This window comes from Gallus gallus, chromosome 5 (genome assembly GCF_016699485.2).
Source record: "Gallus gallus isolate bGalGal1 chromosome 5, bGalGal1.mat.broiler.GRCg7b, whole genome shotgun sequence".
Classification (NCBI taxonomy): Eukaryota; Metazoa; Chordata; class Aves; order Galliformes; family Phasianidae; genus Gallus; species Gallus gallus.
In genome coordinates, this window is record NC_052536.1 from 7,037,555 (window position 1) to 7,060,266 (window position 22,712).

Genomic DNA, 22,712 nt, shown 5'->3' on the forward strand with positions numbered 1-22,712 from the left:
GCTGTTTTACGGTCGTCATGCACTGGTGGACTTGTCATGGAGTTCAAATTCTCTGGCAGTTGAACATCAATAACAAAAATAAGAGGATGCCAAGGTACAGAACTGGGCTTGGTCCTGAGCTATCTGTTTCTTATTGTTTAGGGTTTTTCTGTTAGTTTGTTTTTCCTACAAGTTTCTTGTTTCTAAGATATTTTAAACCATTATACTGTTTAAAATTTGGCCAGTTGCTCAGTATAGAATCACCAAGGTTGGAAGAGTCCTCCAAGATCATCCAATCCAACTGTCCACCTACTACTAATATTTCCCACTAAAACACATCCCTCAGTACAATTTTTAAATGTTTCTTGAACATGATATACCTCACTATTACAGATATTCACAGAAAGCATATTACCTATGGTCTGACTTCTGTATATGCTGCACTGCTAAAGCAAGATGGACTGGCTAGTGTAATGTATGCTGAGGTTGTACTCTGTGTGCTGCTTACTGATTCCCAGAAGAGTCTGGCAGGCATGATCTCAAATGGAGGGGAAAATGTGAGCTCAAAGTAGCTAATGTACCTCTCAGCCTAACGTTGGAATATCCAACAGAATGTTTATAAGCTAAGCTTTTACAGAATGGCTTTGCAGGTCACATTTAATACACAGAACTTTTCTTATAGGTTACAGTACTGGTTGGAACTTTACCTGACTCCTTCTGTCAAGGTTGTTTTCTTTCTCTGGAAACTGCATTAGATTGAAGGAGGGGCTTCAGTTTGCTGCTGCTTGCTTTCTGGCCTCTCAGGGTTTTCTGTGTTCCATTACCCTTGTAATGGGAGCAAAATAAAAAAGTTGGTAAGCAACAAACTTCTTTGTGTGGAGTTCTTTTCTCCCCACCAGCTCAGATGTGTCTTAGCGCGCTTCTGGGCAAGAGCAGCAAAATATCATGATCTCCCTCCACCCACTCCTTCCTGTCTTCTCTTGTTCTGTATCCATCCATGCTCTTCTCTAGGACCAGCTGATTTAAAGGCATAAAAATAAAACACTCTTCTGCATTCCTTTCCCAGCTAGCCTTGTCATTATGCTTGTAGGTAAAAACAAAAAATGGATACTTATTGATTTTAAGCAGAAGTACTCCAGAGTTGGATGTGAGAGCATAGGTAAATTTTTGTTAGGATATTTTATTAAATCTACAGTTTAAAAACCTGAGATTACTTTCTTTCTTTCTTTCTTTCTTTCTTTCTTTCTTTCTTTTTTTGATTATACTAGAAAAAGTTACCTCAAAGCTGTCTGTGGTGGAAACTACTTTTATATAAATTAATAACAAAAATAATACATGGAGTGTATGTGCTGCTTAGCATAGGAATTAACATTGCTTTTTCAAATCTTTCTAATGTTGTGCTGCATCTAATTTTCCTGAGCTTCACAAGCTTAGAGAATAGGGGCTGGGCTTTTCTTTTTACACATTCATTGTTCTGTGCCCCTGTTCCCACAGTTCTTTACCAGTATGGCTTATTGTTTCTTTTTCCTGGGATTCGTTGTCTGTATCTCACTTCTTTTGATTTCATGTTTTGGCTTGCAAAACCTGGGAATTTTTTTTTGGAATAGAACTTTGCCTCTGCTAAAACATGCCTTTTCCTTATTGCATTCTTTCTAACTTCAACATGCTTAACAAAGCATAGGTAAGCTATTTTTCTGCTCTCGCAAGAAGCCGATTAATCGGTTAGTTTCCAAATGAGCAGTCTTATCATTTACCTGCTTAGGGGAACAAAGTGCCAATAGCAGTGCTGTTTCAAGACCGCTTAAAATATTTTCAGTATGCTATGTTCTTGTTTACTGCTTTCTGATTGTTCAGACTTGTACATGAACTGACTCAGGCTACCTATAAGTAATCTTCTAGCTCTTCTAGAAATGTTCTTCTATATACTAAAAAAAACCAAAACTATTTAAGTGGGCAGGAGTTGAATCAAACTATTTGTATGTGAGAATGGAGAGTTGTCTTTTTCAATAGAGCAAGTTATGAAAGAGTATGAAACAACTGAGGACTTTAAAAGGGAATTCACTGTAAAAATGTGCATTTGAATGTTCGTTGTATAAGGTAATTCAAACTTATTTACTGTCAGTTCAGTACCATTGTGTTTCTCTTCTCAAATTACAGGTGAGCGTTCTTACAGACCAGGTAGAAGCTCAAGGAGAGAAAATACGGGACTTAGAAATCTGTCTTGAGGGGCATCAGTTGAAACTGAATGCTACAGAAGAAATGCTTCAACAGGTAAAGATCTGGATTGGAAAGCTTTTTGCATAATCTCCTTTGAGAAAGACGAGAACATACTTTCTCCGTTTGCCTGCATGTGGGAGTGCCTCTGGTAGCAAGAGAAAACAGAAAGAGAATTGCCTCTTTTTATTGTTCTCTTGCTACTTTGCACACTATGTTTTTTGCAATAAATATTTCTTTGTTTTCCTGTTGCAGAAATGTTTTATTGGCTGGTTGCATAATGCTGTACGTGGCAGCATGTAAAATGAAACGATTGTGCATTATTTGTACTGTGCTGACGAACTAATTTTGGATGTGGTTGACTAACTGGTTAGACAGGTTATGTGTACCTAATACATGTAGCAGTTACAGAATAAAAAAAAAAAATATTTAAATAGTTTCAGTTTTTATGTATCTTTAAAGCAGAACAATTAGTGCCTTTAAATGAATTACTGTATTGAATTTGGTGCTGTAATGATTTTTGCTTTATTTAGGAGTTTTCCCCTTATTTTTGAAAAATCAAAAAGTACATGAAGATACTTTTCATTATTTCAATCAATAATTTCGGGCTATGGGGTTTAATTTATTGGTGCTGTTTCATGGTATATATTGAGGAGAATGAATGAATAATAAGTATCTTACATTTCATGTTACTGCCGAGCTTTCCATGTGCAATCTTGGGTCTCTATCACGACAAGTTACTACATATGCAGATAATCTGCTGGTAATACAGCACATGGGTATTGAAAATAGATTTAAAACTATAAATAGCCTTTAAAATCTAGACCAGGAATGTGAAGGATGTATAATGTTCCATCTGGTAAACTTGTATCCTAAACCTCTTTCAGTTAAAGCTCTTCACCAAAAGAAAATAAAATTGGTCTCGCACAACTGTTGCAACCTAAAATTCTTACAGCTGAGAAAAGTTTTATTCTTTACTTAAAGGGGGAGACACATTAGAAAATATAACCAACAGATATGTTTAATTTAGATATCTGAAGTTAAATTCAAAGAACAGTAACTATTTAAATTACGAAAATGTTTTCAAACTTCAGGAAGATGGAGTAGAGTGTAGAAGGTTCCTGTTCTAATCTAAACAAGATCTTGTTAGCCAATGGCTTCCAGTGTTCTGTACAAAAGCCCTTGACAGTTAGCAAATAAATGAAAGATACTAAGGTTGACATTACATTTTTCCAGTAAAAAAAGCTTTTTTTGGTCTTTCAAGGGCAATCAATCAAACAGTATTTATTTTTACAGTAAACTAACTTGTTTGTAATGAGAAATAATCATCCAGTCCTAACTATGGGTATAGATAGTCTTACTTTCCAGGAAGACTTCTATTATTCTCTTGAGGTGTATTGTAAACCCAATCTTTCTTGAATCTGCTTGTTTATTTAGAATCTATTGAACTACACTGATTCTTACCTATTGTGAACTTAAGTCAACTGCTTCTTTTAAAAGGGAAAATAAATGAAAGTAACTAAAAGTTGGGTAATTGTTAATGTTTTTTTTGTTTGTTTGTTTGTTTTTCATAGGACTAGGCTAACTGTGGTATGAATAGGCATGGCATATTATTTACTTATTTGGGAAGCAGTATACGTGAGTCTAGGATAAGCCATATCTTTTGAATTTGGGAACTATAAGAAATGTTACGAAATTCTGCACCCAAAATGCTGCACTAAAAACAAAAATAATATGCTTTGTTCAGATAATTTAATGAAGTTACTTAAAAAGATATCTGGTGGTACCACAGCAGCAAGGGCGTGTAATGCTACCCTGCAAAATAGTTTTTGCTAAATCTATGCTGAGACTTGCCCACTTTGTACGGGTGGGGTTGCTGGCTAAAATCCTTTTGGCTTATGATTTATGCAGTTGTTTTGAATTCAGCTACAAAGCCATCATGGAAACACTTTTAAAACAGCTAGAACAAACTTTATCTGAATTACATAAAATGGCCGTTCAACATTTAGGGCGGGCATCTTAAACGCTGAATAGCAGCAATAGAGATTGCTGGTTCTTTGGAGGAAATTGTGATTCTTCATCTCTCTAAGAGGATCCTTACTGAAAACATACACTTAGAGGAAACGAGATCATCTGTTTCCTACTACTAAAAAACAAACAAACAAACAAAAAACCTCATTATGTTCTGTTCTTTTTCTTGTTCTTTGTTCTTAAACCATGTGCTTCTACAACTTATTTTGTATTGACTCTCATGCTCACCATAATTTTGACCCAATAATTGGGCAGAAAGCTAGGAGGGTTATAAAAAGACGGGGATGTTTGGCTCCCCCCCCCCCCCCTTCCGTGTTAGTGAATTGAACCAGCTCACAGAAGAGGTCAAGGCATGTCGTAAAGGTAGGTGTGGCTGCACATTTGACCTAGCTGTTTATAAAACTACAGCTGAAGAAAATAGCACCTGTGTGTTTCCCTGACTTGTGATGCTACAATATCGAACTCAACATTTTGCTTGTGTAAGAATACTTGTATTTCTACAGACACTAAGAAACAATGTTTTCTGTCTTGAAGACATTTGCATTGACTTTAAAACAAAGTAGGTCTGTCTCGTGAAAGTTGATGGCAAAACTTGATATCAGTCCTTAGGTATCCTTGCATTATGGTCCAAGAAAAATGTTTCCTTGTCCTTCAGTCATAGTCAAAGTTAAGAGAAAACTTTCTGGAGGCTGTCTGGGATCAAGACCCCAGTTTGGTCTCTCCACACTGCCATCCAATTATGCCATTGAGTTTTGCCATCAAGCATGTGAAAGATATGGAACTGCTACCCGTGTGAATTGCTAGCACCCTTGCACCTTAGACAGAAAAGAATTTGTCTCAAAATAATAATAAAAAACAAATGGACTTCTAGAATTATCTTACAAAAATCATTTATACTATGACAGTCCATTTCTAATATATTTGTACTGCATATAAATGTTGAACATGATGGGAAAGCAAAAGTAAGTTTTGCTGTATAAAGTAGCCTGAATTGGCCTATATCAGAAAGCACCAGCAATGCATAATGTAAATGCACTGGTGCTATGAAATTAGTGCTGTCGCTCCTGTCAGTTCTGCTAATTCAGTTCGAAAAGGGAATTTTCTACACTTAGAGATTTCACCTCCACAGTTTAAGTGCATTTGGTATAGTAATTACCACGAGTAAAAACACTTACTCTTTGCTATTCCTGTTCTGCACTTGATTGGTTTAACAGATACTAGTTGCCATTGAAGCTGTATGTTTGTTTTGCCAATCAAAGTTTTGCCAAAATACTGATCTGTGTGGCAGTGCCTGTCTTGTAGCAGACCTGCACCAAATCCTGAAGGACTGGTCAGATGGCTGTATTGCATAAACCTAATTGTCTTCCATCAAGTAAATTCTGTTGCAAAGTACAAAGGACTTGGCCTTAGGGTTCTTTCTGTCTTAAACACGTGGAAACTAAAATTACTAAATGCAAACGGGAGTTAATGTCAGTGCTTTCCTTCTCTCTGATGTAATTTTATGGCCAGCTTCTACCTGGGAGTACATAGCAGGTGAATGTGTGCTAGACAAAGACTTGGTGAGGTGCAGTGGAGACTCTTTTTAAACAACATTGGATTAAAGGAATGCAGGGAGGGGCTATACAACTTGAATCCAATGTGTTTTAGCGTGTACCTGTTCTGGTTTTGCTGTTGTCTTGTACTCGAAGAAGCAAGAATCCTATCTTCTTTGCACGGTTCAAATCTGGTATATATCTGTTTGCTTCTCAGGAACTTTGCTGGCTGGCAAGGTTCATTCCTTCAGCTTTCAATTGCCTGAGTTATCTGATCTTAAATGAATTTCAGCACTTGTTTATAACATGCAGTAACTTCTTGCCAGCTGCTGGCTTAGTGTTTCAGAGTTTGAAATGTGCTCTGTGCTGCTCTGGTCATAAGGCTTGAGATTTTCAGAGCGTGCTCTCAAGTGCAGCTTATCTATACAGGTGAGCAATACACCGCTTTGCTATTTAACAGTTACAGGGACACATCTGCTTGTCAGATGTATACAAAGGACTGTTCAAATTGTCAGTGCGCCGGGAAGTCCTTTCTGTTGCTTAACTATATAATAGACAAATGATGAACTGGAGGGCTGTAATTCACTCCCGGCTACTGACTTGCACCATTTCATGGCGATTACACATGTACATCGCTGTCAGCTGTGTTTTCAGTTAAACAAATATCTTATTTCCACCACAGCTGACACACAGCACTTAAAAAGTGCAGTCTTCACTGGCAGTGGTTCTTGCTGAATTTTGCTTACCAGGTAGGTGGGTCTGCCTCTCTCTCTCTCTTTCTCTCGGCTGCTTTAATGAATATGAGAAGTAAGAAATTGTGGGATGTTGTATTTTGTACAAGTGCAAAATGGGATTTTGGGGTGTTTTTTGTCCACTTGTCTAAAATCTTATTTATGATTTATAAATCAGTGTAGCGTGATCTTTCTTCTGTTTTGCAGACTGCTAAATATCCTGTAATTTACTGTGCTTGCAACAGACAGCCTAGAACAGAGCGGTGCTTCTTTCTAAGCTATTTTCTGTCATGTTAAATTTTATAAGCAGCTTTATAAGAAATATGCATTTTCAAGCCAACAAAATCTGAAAGCGAGACACATTGCATGCTTCAGCTTCACTGAGAATATTGAAAAGCATGATTAAATAAAAAGGGTACAGTGTGAATTTTAAAAATACAGTTGTTTGGAAGTAGTTTGTGCATTGATCCATGTGATATACACAGACTGCAGGTTCTGCAAAACTCATCTTTGTAACTGTTCTACTCTAAAAGAGTTTTTTCCTTATTTTTTTTAAAGTTAAGTTGATTTTTCAAAAAAAAAAAAAAACTTCAAGAAAATAAATTATACTTCCAGTACTTATTAAATGAAAAACAAGTAACTTGCTTATTATACATAAGGTTTCATAGTATGTATTCTATTTCTGTCCTGTATGTCTGATCTTTAAGATCCTCCTAAAGCTACTACAGCCCAAATTACCATTTTCCCTCTCCTATATTATCTTTTTTGCTGTAAAACCAATAACATAAATTCGTATTTTCTTTTCTTACAATTGCATATTTATTCTGGCTGGCTTCATGTTGCATCATACCGCTGAAATACACTATAATTTCTCTGTAGCAAAATGGGTCACATTCTCTAATGAGTTGTTCTCTGTGAGCATCTGCTTGAAGAGGAAAATAATTGCTTCCAGATGTTATATCCATTTCAAGAGGGGACATTTACTTAAAATGGCACTTTCTTTCAAAGCAAAAGTTAGACACTTTAGATGCAAGATAAATTGTCAGCTGTTTTAAATCAGTGTAGATCCCTTGAAAACAAACCAGGGGTAGCTAGCTATTTTGTCTATTTTAAGGCAAGAGATTTATGCCAGTTTACATGAGATGAGGATCCAATCGTCCGTCTTCAGAACAAACTAAGATTTTTCAGTTAAAATATATATATATATATATATATATATATATATATATATATATATATATATATATATATATGAATAGAAGCTGCCTTCATGCTCAGTCACACCAGGTAGCAGCTTACTATTCACATGGAGCTGTGGAACTCAGGAGAGGACTGAGGTATTACTCTCTGTTGCACAAACAAGTTTAATTTAGGAGTCTATTGAAAAACTAAGCAGTAATACCAGACAGTACCCTCAAAGGATAGCTCTATTGTTGAAAATGTCTAGATGGATGTTGTCTCCTTGACTTATTAAGAAATGTTCCCCTTGCATCATCAAATGCTACGTCAATGTAAAAGAAAAAAAAAGTAATCTAAATGTTATTTCAGTTCAGCAGTGAATAGAGCCTGTCAGTGAGGCTAAAGTCACCCCATCCTGCCAGCCTCTTTGATGTTATGTCCCTATTTCCATATCCAAATTCTCATTTATAGCTGTACGTTAATCTCCACAAGTCTGTGTTACCAGCTGCACAGAGCCTATTCCAGTCTAGGCTGGAATATTCCTCTGGAATTTGTGCAAGTTAGTGGAGATGTAGTCATTTATTCCTAGAATATTAAGGGGTTTGGGTTGTTCTTTAATAATTGTTCGTAATCATATTTGTAGAAACGAGCTAGCGCTGGCATTTCACTAGGTGACTGCTTCTTAGAACTGGATGATCTTCTCTTGATTGCTACTTAAGTTATTCTATTCAAGGTCAAAAAAAAAAAAGGGGGGGGGAGGAGGGGGGGGCACATGTGTTTATTTTCCCACCCATACACAAATACCATTGTCAGTGTCAGCAGGAGTGGGCATGGCACTGGGAATAGTGGGTGGCTTAGATAACTGGTGTTGCAATGCAGTTGCAAGTTTAGTACCATTTCTACTCTGGGCAGTATTCCCCAGCAGACTCAAACAATTTACATGTAAAGCAGATTTGGGTTCCAAGTGAACTTTAATGGCATCATTTTTAAAATAATGTTTGTGGCTTCCTTGGCTCTAAACAGTAGCGTACAACATGTTATACAGCTTGTGTGAAAGGATGAGAAAAGGGTACTGATCAAAAGGGCAGTTCCTGAACTCTCAGTAACATTAGTACAGATCCAGAATAACTATGCAAATTCTAAGTTACTTTCCCTGTAATCCAAAGCAGAATCTGCTGTAATTCCTCAGTACACTTCATATGACCAAAACAACAATGTGAGTTATGAATTACCATCAAGTTAAAAATACAAAACAAGCTAAAAACTAGTATATGTGAAGACTGCTCCAAAAATGCCTCCTATGTTATTACGTTGGCTCATGACATCAGAGGTGGACGTTGGTAGGATGATAGTAGAGGTTGAACCTTCCCACCAGTATCCCATTCCATGTTGTTGCCATGTGACAGATGGCAGCAGAGGGACAGTCTGACAGAATGGTGTCTGACATGGAAGTGCAGGAGGACTTCCTTCAATAACGCAAGTGTGTTACTGAATTCCTCCATGGAAAATAACTAGTACTCGCTGATGTTCATCAATGCTGGCTGAACATTTATAGAGATCAAATGGTGGATGTTGGCACAGTGAGGCGTGGTGGGTGGTGCATCTGAGCAGCAACAGTGATGTGAACGACAAGCCACATTCTGTGGCTTTTGGAGCAACCTGCCTATATTCTGAAACCTAAGATCTTTCACAAAAAAGGTTAGGCGCTTGGAAAGTTAGATACTGTATGTTCAGTAAGGTTTAAAGTTCTGAATGGATTTCTCATTTTGAAATTAGAGACCAAGAGAGGTGATTTTGGATAGTATATTCTGATAAATTTTGAAAGATTTTTGGTTTTGGCTTTCTTAGAAACTGAAACTTGGAAACTGCAATAAAGTTGAATGTGGAATGTTTTCCAAACACAGTGATATCATCTCTCCAAAGTATGCCTATTTCTGCCATCTGAAAAATGAACTCAGGACACACAAGTGTGGCCAGTTGTTTTCTAGTTTATGGTGTTACTCAGTTTAGATATTGCATTTAGGTTCCAGTTATGTCACACCATTTCTCATTCAGTGCTGTTCCCTCCAAAGTTAATATTCTTGCAAAGTTACCAAGTGCTATACAGTATTCACTTTTCAGGTACTGTTAGCATGACAGCAGAAACGTTGCTTACCATTGGTACTCTGTTTTGGTTCAGTGCTTGTGCTTCAGTACATCCTGTGCTGAATAACACGTGATAAAATGTTATAGGGCTTTGCATTATAATACTAAAACATGGCTTAGTCTGAGTATTTTAGAAAGTAATCAATCATTCTATAGTGTGTCATCTGAAGGTCTTTATGGCATTATGTAGCACTGTGTTAGTTCAGCCTTAGTATTGTTTTCTGATTTCATGTCTTGCACAGGGATTGACTCTGTGCCAGACATTGTGTTGAAGTGAGGAGGAGGACAGCGGTTTAGTGATTAACACAGGAGAACATGTAGGTGAAAATAACTGCAGAGTTTGAGAAACATGCAGTTCAAACAGTTCAAAGTATACACAACATAAGGAGAGGGAGAGAGAATTTTGCTTTCATGTGAATGAGCTGATCAGTCTGCACTCTTTTAGCTACTTTTTCTACCTGCAGTAAATGATTACATCATTTCTACCGTGCAGCATTAAGCACTTTTTGCGTGGTAAAGTAGTAGTAAATGTGGCTTTTGAAGAGGAGAACCATTTCGCTTTTGTATTGAACGTGTAAACAAAGGGGTAGAGACCTATGAGTTACAGAACCACTGCATGAAAGTGTTCAAATAACAATAACTTGGGAAAATATTCTGTTCTGCTTTCAGGAGCTGCTAAGTCGAACATCGCTAGAGACTCAGAAATTAGATTTAATGGCTGAAGTTTCAGACTTGAAGATTAAGCTGGTTGGTATGGAAAAGGAACAGAGTGAATACGAAGAGAAACAGAACAAAGCTGAGGTGAGCTGCTTTCTTCTTTCTTTTTCATTATTTTTCTGTTGTGTCTCTGGTCGTACACCTGAGCTGCCGAGCTGGAAAGAGCATGCAATAAGACCTCCTGTACTTAGAGCACGATCTGTACTCTTGGTCCTGTAAATTCAGTAAGGAATATGATTATGCATTTTTGGGATGTGGTTTCTTTTCCTCTCTCATTATGTTTCAGAGCTTGTTGTTTGGCTTTAATCAAGACACAAAGTCCATTCCAGCAGCATACTGTGCTTTTTTTTTTCACTTAACTCTTTCCTTTCCACAGGCATGGCCTATTGAATCAATTTCCATGTTTTCTGTGACAGAGAAAACTATAAATTTAGCAGTATCAGGGATGCTACAGAAATTTCTATGCAGAGGCCCTCAGTAATCTTAATGCGTTCATGATGGTTGGGAGAGACAGGCAAGGAGCAGGGTATTTTCCTCAAATAATCCCCTTCCCTTGTGTTTACGTAATAAATATTTAGTGGGGAGCAGGGGGAAATCACTTGCACTGGAAGAAATTGTAATCATTTTTCATATCCAGTTCTGGATATCAAAGCAGCTTTATTTTTCACTATGTTAGTTAAAGAAGAGAGCATGAAACAGGAATAAAATGAACAACATCTATTTCTTTCATGGAGCACAGTTCCATAAAAACCTCTGTGTAGTGAGCAGCAGGTGGGAACTGGAGAGGAAAGGGATTATGGAAGACAGTAATTCAGATGAAGTGCCATCTCCTATTAGGAGACCACATAGAGTGGTAGGATTACCTGGCAGGAGAGGATTAGTAGCGCCATGGTTTGGCCAAGATTTATACTCCGTTAACTGAAAAAAGAATTTGTTCCATGTTGTCTTAAAAGAAACTGAAATACAGGCAGTGTTAGAAAACAGTTTACGCTCCGTAATGTTGATAGACATTTCTCAAATATTCTACTAAGTAACTTACCTGCAGTGACATCATAAGTTTGAGGTGTGTTTGTTTTTTTGACTTAGCTGTCCTCTGAGGTTTTCTTTAGAGATTAAAAGATTGCTTAGAGAGAGCATTTTCTGGCAGAGTTTGCAAGCCAGAGAGGCACCAGCTGCTGTTTTTGCTATCCATGGCCTTCTTGTGCTCTTTCACCCATAATTATTGATGTTCTGTGTACGGAAGGCCTGAGCGGTGTCATGCTACCTGAAAATCTAAACAGGCCTGTGCAACGTGTAATTGCTACAGGTGGGAGCCTGTTCCCAGCTGCTATCTTTCTGAGAGGCCTTCAGTGCTTCCCATTACATATTGAATACAGGGAAGAAGCTGTTTGAATGATTTCAGGACATCCACAGTCAGCCTGACTCCTGGAAATCAACAAAGCTTTTGAGTACATTTGTACTGACAGTGCTTCTAAGCACTGAGTACATCTGGGGCTGTGAAGAAGGTGGGTCTGTGACCTGTGAAATTCTTCTGCTACTGCAGCAGGATGTATGGCCTACTGGGATGGGAAAGTTTAGGCCTACTGGTCTGGAAGCCTTTGTTGTATTTCTAAGTGATAGGAAATGCCCTCTTGAGATGGAAAAGGATCCTAATCTGATGGAAAAGTTGAGAATCGTTGTGTTAAGTATGCTATGAATTATTGATTGCCCCAAGATGTGATTAGATTTCTGGCCTCTTGAAAGTTGCAAGCCTTACATATACAAAGCAAGGAAAATGAGTCTTGTAACTAAAACTGTAAGAAATAAAAAGCATTTTCAGTTTGCTTGTTGAGCCCTTTAATGTATTTATTTCAGATTGCCATGAATAAATGTTAATCCAATTTGTCAAGGTAAACAGGGCGTTCAACTGAATGCTTACTTGAGTTCTAAAGCTTTAACTCTGTCTACTTCAGCCTCCTTTATTGTAAATTTTGTTAATTGTCAATACAAACATAGTTTCAAGCACTACACTGAAATTTATTATTATATTTTCTGAATACTACTGGACTGCAAATGCTGCTTATGCTTGATGATAGGTTTTACTGTCATTTGAATTTCTGAGCCTTCACTGCATGGCTATGACTTTCAAGTGAGTAATCTATTCTTAAGTAAGCAAAGAGTCTACCTTTAGTTTGCTCTTGTTTATGCATACATAATAGTGCTGTGGTAACCTAATTTCTTGGGTGACACTGTTCTCCAAACTGACAGTGACTGAATGAAATTAATCTTCCTGCAATTGTATCTCTGAATGTTGTGGCTACTTCAGCAGGCTCTTACAGTGTATAATATGTCAAATGAAATTGCAATTAATATTTTTACACAAGCGGAACCAAGCTGTGGGTGACAGAGCCTTTCTCTTATGCTGCAGTTGGCCGATTGCTGCTTTCAAGACTAAGATTAGGATTGACAGAGGTGAGCAGAACAGTGATTTCATAGTTTTATCATAGTTGCTATCAGAATAGCACTGTTTTCACCCTAGCACGTGTTACGGAGGCATCTTGAAGTCAAACTATTTTAAGCTGCCTGTTAATTATAATTCATGGTTGACTCTGCCATTTCTAAGCATAATAGCAAGTTAATAAAAGTTTAAAACAAGATGTGAAATTGTGGAACAAGTCAGCTAAAACATACCTCCTTTGTACTCTTAATTTTGTGTCAGCTCATTTCACAGCAGCTGTTTCCAGTCACATAGAATTTATCCATATAATTATTTTTCTGGTTGAGTTGAGGACAAACAAAGCAAATTAAGATAGTTTTCTAAATATGAATGAGTCTTAATCAGTCAGATTCATTTCTGTTTATCTTATGCAGCTGTGGTTTAGTTTTAGTTATAGTTAGCAGCAAAGAGTTTGTTGAGTATCTGGCTCTCAAAGGTATTAATTTCAGGCTGAACGCCACTTGTCTTTGGCTCTTCAAATGCACATGCTAAATTTATAATGGCATTTAGTTATAACACAGGAGCCGTGAGAATAGCTACTTGTGAATGGATGGTCTCACTCCTGCATTTGTCACTTGAATTCCCTTCATGTGGAATAATGTTCTCTTGTTTGCTGCCATGATGCTGTGAAGGTTTCTGAGATCTCACCTGAGGGCATCTGTGTAACTTCTCTTACCTGAGGAACTTCAGAAATCTTAGAAATATGTTTCCTCAATGTTAGCAAAGTATGAGAGAGCAACACGATCAGATGATTACCTGGAGCCCAGATGCTTGCCTTACCCAAACATGGACAGAAGAGACGACCTATTGCTATCAGGAGGCTTCAGGAATAAGTGCTTGTTTCAACTTGCTAATAGCCCTTATTTTGTCCTCCTATTTTTTATTTTCTGTCACGTAGTAAGTTTTGTGGGTTTTGTTTATTTTTTTTTCGTGCTGAGGATCTGAAGTTTGCTGTACATTGTTGGAAAGTGAGTTGTGGCTGTTGCATGGACGCTTCTGAATTAAATGCCTAGTGCACAATTACTTGCCATTTCAGAGAAACTTGAGTCAGTGAGCCAAATAATGCTTTCTGGTCTTTGACACAGCACAGCTCTGTGGAGTTTATTGTGCTGCCTCAACGGAATCAAATTTAAGACAGGGTTTTTAATCTTAATTTGTTGTGCTGTGAAAGAATCTCAAAAAAGGAGATGACTTTTTCACCTTGAAACTGGAAACAACTGTAAGACATATATTGCCTCTGGAGTTAATCTTTTTCTCTTTCATAAGCCTAAGTTATTATTCACTGGGATACAAATTTCTGCCACTTGTAGGCTGTCAGATGTTCCCTGAAGGAAGTCTGTGGATGCAGACTCTTTCCCATTGTCTTTGTGAAAGTGAGGCAGAAAAGTAGCAGCAGCAGTAGTGGTTCTGAACTCTCTCACTGTGCTACAACCAGAGCAATTACCAGTCTGTACATCTTGTTTGACCAGTGGTTTAACGTACAGTTTAATGGTGCTTTCTGACAAAGACAAGTAGTGCTTAAAAGAAAGAGAAGAAGATAGACAGACGTGTATCACAAGGGCTCTGCTTGCCAGTTGGCACTCCTCAGTGAGTTGTCTGATCATGGAGATGATGACAGAAGAGAAACAAAGTCAAAGCATGGAAGATGGAAGGATTGTGGATAGCATTTAAATTATACATGAGGCAAGTATGAAGAGTGTTCTGCTTTGCAGTGCTCTGATAAGAGGATGGATTCGCTGCAGGGACGCTCTCCTCACCAGCATTCTGTGTTGCTGCAAAGTGGCAGTAGTACTGAATATAGAAGGGATGTGGTTTCGCCTAGGTGAGCTGATATGAAAGAAACTATCTTTTTCTTAACTGAACTGGCAGAGCATCTCAGCATATAAAAGACTGGATACTAGAAAGTTGGTGTGCTGGGACCAAATACTCTTTCTAAAGTTTTTGGGTTTTTAATGAGTTAATCCTCATCTAGGTGTGTAAAAGTTTTGTTGGATGAGAGAAGATAAGCATCAAACATCATGAGCCTGACTCAGAGTGATATGCATGAAGGGAAATATATGCAGCTGCTATTCTGAATTTCATTTTAAGCACAGTGCCCTTCAAAAATACTTAATAGATGTAAATTAATTTTAGCTAACTTATATGTAAGCTTTTGAAAGAGATTTTTTGGGAATATTTGAAGTAGTCTGTGGTTGCTGGTGCAGTTTGAGATTGAATATATTCTCTACTGACCTGGTTGAAGCAGTGCCCTGTTCTTGCAGTTTAAACACTGGCACTGTGCAGATTTGAGGTTACTGAATCAGCAGAGTGGGATTACAAGATTTGCATATATGATAATGAAGAATAAAAATGTGTATATATACTTTATCTTTTGTCCATTAAGAACTTTTTTACTCCTGTGGGAGATGGATTAATCTCATTAAATTTAGTTCCCTTGGACGAACTGAGAAGTCATGTATTGGTCTGGAACATAGGTTCTGTTCTATATCTAATCTGTAGCTCTATACAAAGTCCAGATTTATACCCATTCAAATGTTTTACCAGAAAGGGAACACATTGTCTTTATTTTTAGGTTGCCATTTATATGCTTTTTGTATTTCTCTGTGCTGCAGCTGTACAAATACCTTCTTTGCATATTGTCTGCATTTTTCTTACTCATCTGTCTTTTTTTTTTCTTCCCATGTTCTCAGTCAGTAGTGAACCTGATAAGTGAGCTACAGGAGCAGATGTGTAGACTGCAGCTGGAAATTAATAGTAGAATCCAAGAAAGAAAATCCCAAGATAGGAAATCCAGTGTGACACCTAATGGTCCTCAGTCTAGCCCAAGATCAGTGGTAGAGACACTCGGCCAGAAGAATTGCTCTCAGTGTGATGTACGAGAAGTATACGTTAGCAGCAGCCTGTGTATTGCCTCTACTCTTCTCTTGCAGGAACTAAATTCTGCTAACCAGGGTTATGTTGTGAATTAGTGGCATTAATCTTTCTGACTCTCATGAGTAGGAGTAAGAGAGAGGTGGTTGTCAAAATTACCAAAACAAAAACAAGAAAAGCCCAGACACCTTGCCTCCTCATCTTCTACCTGATCACTAGGACAAATTTGGTCATCATTACGTTCTTATCTACTAAAGCACAGATATCTATAAGAACCATCACCTCTCTCAGGTTTTACGTTATTTGCATCTTATTTGTAGGTCTGCGCTACTAGTGTGGTTTGTTTGGTTGGTTTGGTTTTCTCCTTCCCTACCTTTTTTATTTTTCCTCTCACTGAGATTTGTTTGCTATGCAGCATGGTTTGGTAGTTTGTTAATTTTCCTCACAATAATGCTACTCTAACTAGTCCTCTGAATGCTGATCATTATTCGTTTCTGCATATTTAAAAGCTTAACGCAGGTATAAAATGCAGATTCAGGTAAGTCTATCTGAAGTATATCCTATAAAAACAATCTCCTTGTGCCTGTACAATAGCAGATCTGCCACATTTTTATTGATTCTGACATCAGCAGTATGAGAAAAGCATTCTTGAATTTACTTTATAGATCCTAGTTGTATTTGGTCAAACCCCTGCCACGTGTCAAAACAAAAGCTATTGTGCATAAACTGCTTAAATTGAAGGTTGGATGATATTGATCTGACTAAAAAAGTCTATTTTAAATATTCACAATGATCATTAGTAAGATAATACTATGGTTGTGTAATGCATATAATATACAAGATTCCAAAACATGGCTTTGCTTCCAAATTTTTCCATTCTTCAGTTCATTGGTCTCGTCAAAGTTCTATCAAGAATCATAGAATCACAGAATGGCCTGGGTTTAAAGGGACCACAATGATCATCTAGTTTCAACCCCCCTGCCATGTGCAGGGTTGCCAACCACCAGACCAGGCTGCCCAGAGCCACATCCAGCCTGGCCTTGAATGCCTCCAGGGATGGGGCATCCACAACCTCCTTGGGTAACCTGTTCCATGTTGTCCTCAAGAGTAAATATTAAGATGTGGTTGATAAAAAGGGAGAAGGGACAATTTGTCAGAGGAATAGACAAGAGTGTGCTGCAGTTCTGGTCTGCAGCAACCCTGTTTGCCAAGTTGCAATCATCCATGCTGAAAGTAGTATATTTATAGTCATCTACAATGGTATGTGTGTGGCATTCAATGCCAAAAAATAAGCATGATGTAGTCTGAGTTGTTTTTCTTGGTAAGTAGCTTAAGTGTTTCTTTGGGGGGAGTATTGTCACTTTAATAGAAGTAACTCATGTTAGAGCTTCATCTGTTTCTGCTTCCTTTCTGAGACGGCAGCAAAAGCAAACCAGTAAAAAAACAATTGTTAGTGCTGCATGAGACTGTAGTTGTGGATTTTTTTGGCTCATTTTCTCTGAGGTCAGCTTTCCCCGGGTCAGCTGTCTTCCTTAATAGGACCAAGAAATTTGCTTACAATTTCTGATAGAGAATTTGAGAAAATTGTTCCTTAGAATAATCTCTCTGTTCAAAATAGTTGTTATCTGGTTAGACTAAACCACAGCTTTTTATCTGATGGTTCAGCGTTCATTAATGCATGATCTTTAATTCATAACCATGGAAAATTAATATCTACCTGAGTAATCTTATATTTACCTCTTCTTCCTTTGCAGGGTTTGCTACAGGAACTCAGACACCTCAAAATTAAAGTGGAAGAACTGGAAAATGAAAGAAATCAATATGAGTGGAAATTAAAAGCAACAAAAGTAAGGAGAATGCTTAGCACTTGCTAATGACAGACTTACTTCAGCTAGAAAGGAATGAACACACTAATGATCATTATTTACTTTTGTTACAGTGTCAATGCCTACTATGAAACCAGGTTTCCTTGGACCATCTATATACTAAGCATTTTGGAGCATGGCTTTTGTAGCTACTTTTTGTGCCTTTTGCTCCCTCCTCCCTCCAATTTCCAGTCTCCTACATTTTTGTATTTTTTTTTCTTAAAAAGGCATTTTGTTCTAGGAAGACACCTGCTTTGTGTAATAGTGACAAGTCTGCAGAACATGCTTTCTAGACTGAAGAGATGTGTAAAATTGGATGAGTGCTGCTTACCATAGAATTTTATTAGATGTTAAGCCCAGAATACAGCAGCAGACCATCTACTTTGACTTTGTGACAGTATCAGAGAGCATATGTAGCTGATTACACCTCTGTTGACCCTAACTTCTGGAAAGCTGTTGGATTTCAATCTAAAGGAACTTAATGTATGACAGACTTGACCATTTTTGAGAGTAATTTATTTTTCTGGTTGAACATTCTCATTGTTAAGCAGTTACACTTTTGTTCTACTTTGAATTTTTAGCCCTTTCCTAGATCAAAGGAACACTTTTGTTCTGTCATCACGTCACCTTTCGAATGTGCAGTGCTATAATCACTGTTTTTATGAATGATTGACTTTCCTGAGTTGTGGTTGTATCTTGGAATAACATTTTAAATTATTAAACTGTTGTGATTGTAATAGCTGAAAGCTTGATCCAGAGATGACAGATAGCTGTTTTCTGTATTAACAGTTCTTTCTTTTGAGAATTCTTAGATGAATTTTGATGTTTTGCTCTAATAATTTTACTTATTACTTATTTATTAAGTTAGAAGCTCCTGAATCCATGAAAATGTCTCCTCTGACGTGGCAGCAATGAACAGTCCTGAGGAAAATATTTTGTTAAGCAGCATGTGGTCAGCTGCCAAGACACATGAAGATTACGGTAGAAGCAGAGCAAAAATAACAACGAATAATAACACTTATTGAGTGGGAGAAGTTACAGAACTAGGAAGGGGGGGAAAACAGTACAAGGAAAGAGAAAGGAAGAAGAAAAATAATTACAGAGATGACAGGAATGAAATATTTAAAAGAAAGGAGGATAATTAAGAGAACTGTGAGGTCAAATAGACCAGCAGAGGCGTATCCAAATCTGGTATTAAGAGGTCTGCAGCTTTGTCTTCCTGTTGGTCCCAATTCTTAGATGAGGAATTGGAGTATTTCCATAACTGGATATAAAAAGCACGTTAGCCACTGGGAAGCGTAGGAGCCCCTCGGAGATGCAACAAGGCAGATTCCTCTGTTCCGTGAGGGATTGCAGGCAGGACTGTGGTGAACTCTTCCTGCCATCCAGCTGCCTGCTTCTTTCTGGATTTAAAAACAAAAAGTTTGTGTAGTCCATATTTTCGTCTGTATTTTATCCTGTTCAGCTGATGTTCAGTGTCTTGCATTTTTCCACCTTTTATTTTAATATTTTGAAAGACTAGTCACACATTAGTGAATTTTAATTATTTTTTTCGTGCTTTTGCTGGTGGAAATGCAGTGACTCAATATAAAGGACTATACAGACTGCTGAAGAAAGTCTTAACTTAGTTACTGATGTAGTAAAGGATGCTGTTGTCAGTTTTTTTATCATAAATAGGAAAAAGAGATGAGTCACTGTATTTTAACCTGAAGAATCACTTTTCCCAAGTTATATTAAGTAGCAACCAGAATAAAAACCAATATGTTAAATAAAAAACTGATTTGCTGTCTTATAGTGGTCTTCATGCAAAACTCAGGCGTTGCCCTATAATAGTCAATATTGCATGATCAGCAATGTAGAAAGCTTTCTTGTAGTGTTGTAGAGTTTCTTTACATACATGAATCCTTGAAAATGTTACCTATCTCACAAGCCTCTTTTCTCTGAGAGCTAATTGTCCTGTAAAATGCAGCTTCTGTGAAAGGAATTGCATAAGAACACCAGGAAATGTATAAGGTTGTATAGTGTTTATGAAATGTCCCAATCTGGGATAAGGACTTAATTCAAAGCAGTGTTAAGTTTAGAAATCTTCTAGTTAATGGGAAAAAATTACAGAGAAGTCACGATGATGTCATTCTGAATTTGTTTTACTCTCTTTCAGGCTGAGATAGCCCAGCTCCAGGAGCAATTAGCTCTCAAAGATGCAGAAATTGAACGCTTGCAATGTCAGCTATCTAGGACCTCATCACATAGCGAAGTTGCAGAAAGAGGTAAGAGGAGGGGAATTCCACTGAAACTTTTTCAAGTGGGATTCTATTTATTTCAAAGAGTTGTTCAGAAGGAATATATATTTTTGTGCACACCTTCAAAATTGCTTTGACAAATCTTGACAGTTGCCATTTTTTAAGAAAAACAGTCACAGTAGTAGTAGCTAGGTATAATGTTGGAATGATTTAACATTCTAAAACATCTGTTAATGCACATCTCTCCTTTGTTCAGGACCATGTCATAGATTTCTCTGTTAAGCCTGTATACTTGATAGAGGTGAATAACAAATGAATCAGTTTGCCTACCCTTTGGTCTCAACCAATGATGCCACAGTCTCCCTAGAGCTTCTGTCACTTGTGAGCTTTATGATGTTAGTGAACTCTTTCATCCACAATACTGACTCTTAGTGCAGGATTATCTGTGTGCAGGTTTACCATGCTGTAATGGTGGATGTTACCTAGTGCATACAGATAGTGCCTTTGTTTGAGAGCTGACTTCAGGAGGTTTGTGCTCCCTCATTCCTAGTGCTCATTAAGAGTCTCCTTACAGGAATTACTGTTGATGCCTCTTTTCTGGAAGAGGACAGTCTGTATACTTGACTGTTGTTTATTCGGAAGCAGTGACAGTCCTGTTCTATGAAAACATAACATGTACCTAGCACTGATTTTATTCGTCTGCAGAGTTTGTGCATGTGAGGTACTGCATGTCTAACTACAAATTACTTTCTCTAACAGCAGTGTCTTGTGGACAGACTCTACTACTAATAGAATGTTGTATTTCCTATGAGGTCCTCAAGTAAGTTGTGATATTTCAAGGGACAGGTAGCTGTATGCCAACAAGTTGAGAGCTCAGCGACTTTCAGCTTCTAGCAGCGTGTCTTGTCCGGTTCATGCTGAAGATAGGTGCAGTTCTCCTTGATTCCATTGGGAGAAGATTCTGTACAGATTTTTCGTGCTACCCTTAAGGCAAACACTTAGACTGTACTTGAAAAGAGACAGTATGCAGCAGTAATAATGCTTTTGAAAAAAATTGTAACAATTCATCAGATTTTCGGGTAGTCTTCTCAAATAAAGTAGAAAAATAATGTTCTTTCTAGTATACTAGAATGCATATTCTCATTAAAGTGCAAACCTTATCTAATCTGTGCTTTTTCTATATATTTTATTTGACTCCCACCATTTACCACCATAGAGGAAGTTTATAAGAGAAGGCTAAAAGAAAAACGTAAGCCTTGCAATTCACTTGTGGCTTTTTCTCACTGTTCCTTCCACACAAATGGTAACTCAAATGCATTCTGCAGCAGTAATTCGATGTTCGTTTACATTTGACAGTCTAATTGTAATATACATGAGAAATTGCTTTCATTGCTTGCTGCAAGCAGACAGCTACTTGCCCTGTTCGGTAAGATTTCACTTCAGAAAATAAATCAAAAGCTCACTAATCAGATAGTTGGGACTTCAAACTGACATTGTCAAGGTTAACAGAACCAACACTTCACCTTTACCTCTTTTTACAATACCTGGAAAGATGGCTTCAGTTGAAAGCCTTCTTCCTCAAAGGAAAGCATTTGAGTATTTTTTTTTTTTTTTAATCAGAGCAGTAAATAAAAAAAAAAAAGGAAATCAGACTGAATAAAAGTCTATTTCCATACTTGGTATTCTTATAAATATTCTAAGTAAAGTTTGCTTTGTGTGCTTAACGATACCTCGACACCAGGTCTTTTTGAAGTCTAACGTTTATGAACTGAAATGAGTAGCACTGTGATTTGTAATGGTTTTTTAAACGTTTTCCAATTGCTTGCCCACTGTCTGCTGGCTTTAGTTGTTGATTTGGCTGTGTCTGTGTATGCCTTGTGTTATTACGTGTTCTTTTGAAAGAGAAATGTTTGCAAAGTTCCTTTACATGTTTTAAAATGTAATTATTACAAAGTGCATATTTTTTCAGAATCACTACCAGACAAAACAATTACAGTTCTTGAAAGTGGTTGATCACGTTTTAAACCAACATTTAGTTGTAGAACATTTTAAAATGTTCTTTTGCGCTGTTGACTCTTTTCTCACTCGGACTTCGTGCCTTCCACATCTGTTTTTCACAGTCCTCTTTGAAACAAATGGAGCTGTTCTAATGTCAAAGCAGTTCTGTCTCCATCATCTATACTTGTATCAAAACAGGTTGGAACTGATACGAATATTATGTAGAGAAAAAATGAAGGATGTGGTTCAGCAAAGTCGGGATAACCTCATTAACTACCTTGTCAGTTTTCAGAAAGTTTGTTTTAAGTCACTTTGGCTACTACGTTTTTAATAACCTCTGAATCTATATTGTACTGCTATCTTGTGTAAGGCAATTCTGTATTACTTCTTGATGCAGACATCAACTCAGTTATTTACACTGAGACGTTTTAAGAAGAAATATTTACAAGTTTTCCTTATTAGAGAATATGAAAATAATGATTGCTATTTTTCAAGTCTTGAACTACTTCTCATAAACTGGAGAATATTTTTCCAACATGGAATATAATTAATTTTAAGTCATGCTTACTTTTATTTCCATAAACACAGAACAGGCAAACACCCTCTCATTTTTGCAAAATAAGTTTCATTGTTTCTTTTCTTTTTCTTACGTGAATTTTGGAATATGAAATAGCATTGTGTAGACTGTTACAAGCAAACCCAGCATGTTTATGTTCTGTGGTGCTTTAAACAGT

The 22,712-nt window shown here is 37.2% G+C and overlaps 1 protein-coding gene across 50 annotated transcripts in view; it reads left to right on the forward strand.

Annotated features, from left to right (window-relative positions):
• Positions 1–22,712, forward strand: part of PPFIBP2 (PPFIA binding protein 2) — a 94,768-nt gene that overhangs the window by 53,034 nt on the left and 19,022 nt on the right. For 26 of the 50 annotated variants that reach the window (XM_040702064.2, XM_046942197.1, XM_040702060.2 and 23 more), the window contains 6 exons: positions 2,137–2,250; positions 10,481–10,612; positions 15,695–15,877; positions 17,630–17,722; positions 19,899–20,007; positions 21,197–21,283. In XM_040702064.2, coding sequence (XP_040557998.1) covers positions 2,137–2,250; positions 10,481–10,612; positions 15,695–15,877; positions 17,630–17,722; positions 19,899–20,007; positions 21,197–21,283 — 718 coding nt within the window. Of the gene's footprint in view, positions 1–2,136; positions 2,251–6,100; positions 6,186–6,438; positions 6,506–10,153; positions 10,325–10,480; positions 10,613–15,694; positions 15,878–17,629; positions 17,723–19,898; positions 20,008–21,196; positions 21,284–22,712 lie in introns of those variants that run through there. The other 24 variants (XM_025151036.3, XM_046942214.1, XM_040702089.2 and 21 more) reach the window with 8 other exon arrangements.